Raw genomic sequence first — 6,852 nt, 5'->3', positions numbered from 1 at the left:
CAAGGTGGAGATTGTTGAAATTTGGCTCACTTAAAGATGCATAAATAGGAAGGAGAAGCAGCAGGCGACTAGTCGCTCATTCCGGAAACGACCGGTCGCATAAACCCAAGAGCAGATGTAGAAGTACTGGAGCGAAGTTTTGGTCTCTGTGTAAAAGTGACCGGTCGCCCCGTCCTATTTTAGTCTCGATGTGTTTTGGTATTTTACCAGGGTTTTGGGTATTTTGCTAGCCTACTTGGGCTAGGTTAAGTCTTCTATTCCTATTATGTTTGTACTTAAGTCCTATGAACTATAAATAGGCACTTTAGCACTAGGTTTTTATAACGTGAGAAACTAAGGCATCAAATTGGGTTTGAGCCAATGGTGATAGAAAAGTGAGCTAAGGTTTCTGAGAGAGCAAAATAAGGTTCTTCATTGTAACCAAAGGGGTTCTTTCTTACTAGTGAATTTCTCGGGAATCACCGGAGAGGACGCACAACGCCCAACCTCTATAAATTCTTGTGTTCTTTGTGTGTGTTTACTTTTCGGTTGGTGTGTGTGCTTTATCTTTGTGTGGCTTACATGTGGTAGTTGCATAGTCCATCAACGACAAGGTCTTGCAATGTTTTCTCACAACACACATTATATAGAATTTGGCTAATCACTATTCATCAATCCAATTCTTCAATTTTGGATGAGTCTGAAAAGAGGATAACTTAATTGTGCCTTCGATTTATCTTGTTCATTTGTGCAGAGTGCTTGCCATTGTTGATTTTCTATAGCCGATGCACACATTGTGTTTTTTTTCCGGGAGAACCTTAACTATTGGAAATCAAGCTTCCCTATTGAGGGGGTGATAGCATATTGCTAAACTTACACACACTACACGGATGTTAGGACTTGAACCCAAGACTTTTCCTAGGGGGAGCATTTGCTCCAAACCACTACACTAATGGGTCCTTTGCACACATTGTGGTTTGATATATATGATGGAAATTTGGTTTGATATACATTGTGGTTTGATAGATTGTCCAGGTCCTTTGCACACTAGTTTATTTAAAAAATTTCACCGCTCCCTGCACAAAATAGAAAACAGAGTTTTTGATCTAATACCAAATAATTATGATTAATATGGGTCTAGATTTGAAGGGGAAACTAGTAATTAAATAAATCATATCTACCAACATATAATAAAGAAAAAAGAAAAAAATCCAAAACATGAACTGTCTAGTATACATTTTTTAAACCTGGATTAAGTAGCAACACTTACTCTTACACCAGATTACAATATGAGTTTAAGGTTTATTTCCAACAGAAGACAAAGATACGTTACCAAATATGTTCAGCACACTACAATTTGAAGAGGTAAAGAGGACACATAAGTATAAGTACCAGAAATTAGGCACATCCATAGATGAACCGCCCAGAATCCATAGAATGCATTTCATCATCTTCTTCATCTAGGGCAACATTGTCTGATATTCCTTGGTCAAAAGACACTGCATGGCTCAGCAAGTTGTTCCTATCATAGGGTGAAGCATGTTAGTAAAGACAAAGACAAAACATAGACATCCCTAAATGGCTTGTCTACCACCTTGTTACTTTTCCTTGTTTTCATATTCCTTGTTTTAGGGATGGAAACTCTCCATGTTTCCCTCCATGTCTTGTGCATTGTTTGTAACTAATAATCACCTTGTATACTTGTATATCTAACCCTTCACCAAGTAAGAAATTCTATTGGCAGATTTGAATTCTCTGCAAAACCTATCTTGTTCTTCTTGTTATACATTCTCAACTCTCTCAATTACACTATATTTGGCATGGTATCAGAGCAATCGATTTTGGTTGCCTCTGCATAACCTTGTTCTTGCCTAAATCTCTACCTATCCTTGCCCATAATTTGCTGTTATATTATTCCTACCTCATACTTTGCCTTGCCTCAAAATTGGTCTTGATCACAAGCCCTTTTTGTGCTCTTGTTTGCTGAAGTTTTAAGCTATTTCTTCCTCTACATCCTTTTATATATTTACCTCATGGGTGACACCAACGACTCCATCAACGACTCCACGGGCGACTCCTCTAAAATCGACTCCACCAAGATCGACTCCACAACACCACCACCACCCCGGTCCTCTCATGACTACTCTCCAATTACTCCTGATAAGTTGGATGGGTCCAACTATCCTGCATGGTCTCGTAGTGTTCGCTTGGCCATCACTGCTCGTCGTATGGCTGGTTTCATTAATGGTAAAAAGATTGCCCCTGCCATTGATGATCCTAGCTATGAAGCTTGGGATGAAGACAACTGTTTGGTGCAGTCATGGCTCCTCAACTCCATGACCAAAAATGTACGTGCCTTATTTGATCACTGCTCAACGGCTTATGCGGTGTGGGACGCAGCTCGGAAGACATATACTGTCACACAGAATAGCTCCAAGTTGTACCAACTCCGTCGTCAGTCAGTCACCACCTCTCAAAGTGGTGAACCTGTGAATGTATTCTACGAAAAATTACACATAATATGGCAGGAAATTGACAGCCTCCGTCCCTGCAAACATACCAATCCCGATGATGTGGCTCTTCACCAACAAGCACTTGAGGTGGAACGTGTGTACGATTTTTTGGGAGGACTCGATCCCAACTTTGATTCCGTTCGTAGTCGGATTCTTGCCATGAATCCGCTTCCAGCAGTCATTGAAGCTTATGCACTAGTGGTAGAAGAAGATAATCGCCAATCTTCCATGCTTGGCGGTGGGAGTGCAATGGCGGTCAAGCCATATCGGCCACCACACCGTACGTCCTCCGGACTTCCCCCCCGGGGTCCCAAAACTGACAATGCAAAGGGAACTGAGAAGTGCACTCATTGTGGTGGTGATCATCTTGTTGAGAAGTGCTTCAAGCTTCATGGTTATCCTGAGTGGTGGGATGCTTTCAAATCCCGCAACAAAACACCCAAGGCAGCATGTGTTATAACTACCGATGCCTCTCCATCTTCCACCCTACTCTCCGACTCCGAATCAGGTACACGACCCACTACATGGATAATTGACACAGGTGCCACTGATCATATGACTTTTGACTCTACTATGTTTTCCACAATATCTTCTAAGTCTCGTCATCCTTACATCACTAGTGCCAATGGAGTCCCCTCTAATGTTGCTGGTGAAGGAACTATATCACTTTCCCCTTCCTTATCTTTATCTCATACACTACTTGTTCCCTCCATCAATTGCAATTTTCTGTCTGTTGGAAAATTACTTGACTCACATAACTGTTATGCCACATTCTATCCTTCCCATTATCTTTTTCAGGACCTCACGACTCACGCGACGATTGGGCATGGTAAACGAAGAGGGGGGTTGTATTCCTTGACGGTCTCTTCACCACCAAGGGCAGCTCATACTCAAGGTTCCAGCCCACAAGCTCGCAATCAACATCAGATTTGGCTTTGGCATCGTCGTCTAGGACATCCATCCTTTGGCTATCTTCAACGTTTGTTTCCGTCTTTGTTTCGTGGCCTAGATCATTCTCAGTTTCAGTGTAAAACCTGTGTATTGGCCAAAAGCCATCGAACTGTTTTTCCCTTAAGTGATAATAAAACGGAATTCCCTTTTGATTTGGTTCACTCTGATGTTTGGGGTCCTGCTAAAGTTTCTTCCAATGGCAAAAGATGGTTTATTACATTTATTGATGATTGTACTCACATGACTTGGGTATATTTACTAGCTCATAAAAGTGACGTTTCCGCTGCAATCCGTGAATTTCATGCTATGATTACCACACAGTTCCAAGCTTCCATCAAAGTATTCCGGTCTGATAATGGTGGGGAATATGTGAACAATGTCTTGGCACATTTCTTTCGAGACCAAGGCATCATTCATCAAACCTCCACATCTTTCACTCCGCAACAAAATGGTGTCGCAGAGCGAAAGAATCGACAATTACTTGAGGTTACTCGTGCTTACATGCTGGATAAATCGGTCCCTCACTACTTATGGGGACATGCCCTTCTTTCTGCAGTATATGTAATTAATCGAGTGCCGAGTAGTGTTTTGAAGTTTGAAACTCCACTGAACACCTTGGCTCGTCATGTCTCTCTTCCTACAGTCCTCAAGCTGCCTCCTCGCATATTTGGTTGTGTTGTATATGTTCATGTTCCATCTCATCAAAGAAGTAAGCTGGACCCTTGTGCCATTCGATGTGTGTTCGTTGGGTATGGATCAACTCAAAAAGGATACAAGTGTTACCATCCTCCTACTCGTAAGCTCTTTGTCACCATGGATGTCACATTTCATGAAGATTTATCCTACTTGGAAGCTGCTATGCCCCCTTCTCTTCAGGGGGAGAGAAGGAATGAAGAGAAGGAAGAAAAAATCCAAGTCTGTGACAAAACGACCGGTCGCAACCCAGAAGCGACCGGTCGCTTTCCTGAAACGACCGGTCGCACTGACCACAGCGACCGGACGCCTTGCTCCAGCGGTGATGAAAATCAATTCTGTGACAAAACGACCGGTCGTAATCCAGAAACGACCGGTCGCACTGACCCCAGCGACCGGTCGCCTTGCTCCAGCGATGATGAAGATCGATTCTGTGACAAAACGACCGGTCGTAATCCAGAAGCGACCGGTCGTCCAGACTCCAGGGAGGAAAATCGACTCTGTGACAAAATGACCGGTCGCACAGAACCCAGCGACCGGTCGCCAAGCACCAGTGAACTTCAAAATTTGGACAGCGATGAAGGTATTGGAAAATTGTCGTTCTTATTTGGTGAAGATCCCGGATGAGACAATTCAAATGGTTGCTGCGATCAACAACAAAATACAACCCCTTCTTCTCAACCATCGGACCAGTCGTCTTGTGATGAGGAAACACTTGAGGTAATTCCCGAAGCACCTAATGCTATACCATACACTCTCCCACCTAGGACCACTAGAGGAAAACCCAAGCCTCAATATTGTCCTGACCTTACTGCCAAATCTAAATATCCCATTAATAACCATGTTTCAACTCATAGATTGTCAAAGTCATATGCATCATTTGTCAATCAATTATCTACTGTATGTGTTCCAAATAAGTGGCAGGATGCTATAACAGATTCCAGATGGGCTGAAGCAATGGCAATTGAAATGGAAGCTCTGGAAAAGAATTCTACATGGGAAATGGTCCAGTTGCCACAAGGGAAGAAACCAGTTGGATGTCGGTGGATATACACCATTAAATACAAAGCTGATGGATCCATAGATCGATACAAAGCTCGATTAGTGGCCAAAGGGTATACACAAACATATGGAATTGACTACCAAGAGACATTTGCACCTGTTGCCAAGATCAATACCGTACGTGTTCTCATGTCATTGGCTGCAAACCTTGATTGGCCACTATTGCAGTATGATGTAAAGAATGCATTTCTTCACGGGGAATTGCAAGAAGAAGTGTATATGGAACCACCACCAGGGACCTCCATGGCACTTGGTCCCAACACCGTGTGCAAGCTGAGAAAATCATTATACGGGCTAAAGCAGTCACCACGAGCCTGGTTTGGAAAATTCACAGATTCTATGAAGCGCTTTGGGTACACTCAGAGCCACTCGGATCACACTTTATTCTTAAAGCGTCGTGGTGACAAACTTACGGCCCTTATCATCTATGTTGATGATATGGTGGTTACTGGTAATGACAATGAAGAAATGAAGAATCTGCAGAAGCTCCTTGCTAGTAAATTTGAGATGAAGGAATTAGGTGAGTTGCAATATTTTCTTGGCATAAAAGTTGCTAGATCAACACATGGCATATTTCTATCCCAACGAAAATATGTGTTAGACTTGTTAACAGAAACTGGAATGCTTGATTGTAAGCCAGCTGACACACCTATTGAGCAGAACCACAAGTTAGGGATGTATCCAGACCAAGTACCCACTGACAAAGAAAGGTATCAAAGATTGGTTGGGCGACTGATTTATCTATCACACACACGCCCCGACATAGCTTATGCTGTGAGTATGGTGAGTCAGTTTATGCATCAACCAAGTGAGGCACACATGAATGCAGTAACTCGGATCATGAGGTACTTGAAGGCTGCCCCTGCCAAAGGGTTGATATTCTCCAAACATACACATATAAACCCAGAAGGATACACAGATGCGGATTGGGCAGGATCCATCACAGATAGACGTTCTACTTCTGGATACTTTACATTTGTGGGGGGCAACTTAGTCACTTGGAGAAGTAAGAAGCAAAAAGTTGTGGCTAGATCAAGTGCTGAAGCAGAATTTAGGGGAATGGCTCAAGGAGTTTGTGAATTGCTCTGGTTACGGAGATTACTGAAGGATCTGGGAATTAAACCATTGAAAGCTACAAACTTGTACTGCGACAATAAATCAGCTATCGAGATAGCACATAACCCAGTACAACACGACCGTACCAAACATGTGGAAGTCGACCGACACTTCATCAAAGAGAAACTAGAAAGGGGTATAATCAAGTTTCCATTTGTAAACTCGGAAAACCAACTTGCTGACATCCTGACGAAGGCCGTATCAAGTAAAGTTTTCCATGACTCACTGGACAAGTTGGGCATGCGTGATATCTTTGCACCAACTTGAGGGGGAGTGTTAGTAAAGACAAAGACAAAACATAGACATCCCTAAATGGCTTGTCTACCACCTTGTTACTTTTCCTTGTTTTCATATTCCTTGTTTTAGGGATGGAAACTCTCCATGTTTCCCTCCATGTCTTGTGCATTGTTTGTAACTAATAATCACCTTGTATACTTGTATATCTAACCCTTCACCAAGTAAGAAATTCTATTGGCAGATTTGAATTCTCTGCAAAACCTATCTTGTTCTTCTTGTTATACATTCTCAACTCTCTCAA

General features: G+C 42.5%; 1 protein-coding gene across 1 annotated transcript; it reads left to right on the top strand.

Moving 5' to 3' along the window:
- Positions 1–1,767: 1,767 nt before the first annotated feature.
- LOC148297213 (uncharacterized) lies at positions 1,768–3,412 on the top strand. The gene is made up of 2 exons (XM_088247238.1): positions 1,768–3,000; positions 3,291–3,412. The coding sequence occupies exons 1-2, from the start codon at positions 2,013–2,015 to the stop codon at positions 3,323–3,325; spliced, it is 1,023 nt and encodes a 340-aa protein (XP_088103364.1). The 5' UTR covers positions 1,768–2,012; the 3' UTR covers positions 3,326–3,412.
- Positions 3,413–6,852: the final 3,440 nt, after the last annotated feature.

This window comes from Prunus avium, chromosome 1 (assembly GCF_965620075.1).
Source record: "Prunus avium chromosome 1, drPruAviu1.hap1.1, whole genome shotgun sequence".
Lineage (NCBI taxonomy): Eukaryota > Viridiplantae > Streptophyta > Magnoliopsida > Rosales > Rosaceae > Prunus > Prunus avium.
Note: the sequence above shows the minus strand (reverse complement) of the source record. Positions and strands in the feature narration are given on the sequence as shown.

What these genes read in the sequence shown, in the direction of transcription:
- LOC148297213 (XM_088247238.1), top strand. Translation starts at nt 2,013, where the DNA reads ATGGGTGACACCAACGACTCCATCAACGACTCCACGGGCGACTCCTCT. An exon ending in ACTCTCCGACTCCGAATCAG is followed by an intron (nt 3,001 to 3,290) that starts GTACACGACCCA and finishes TATCTTTTTCAG; the next exon opens with GACCTCACGACTCACGCGAC.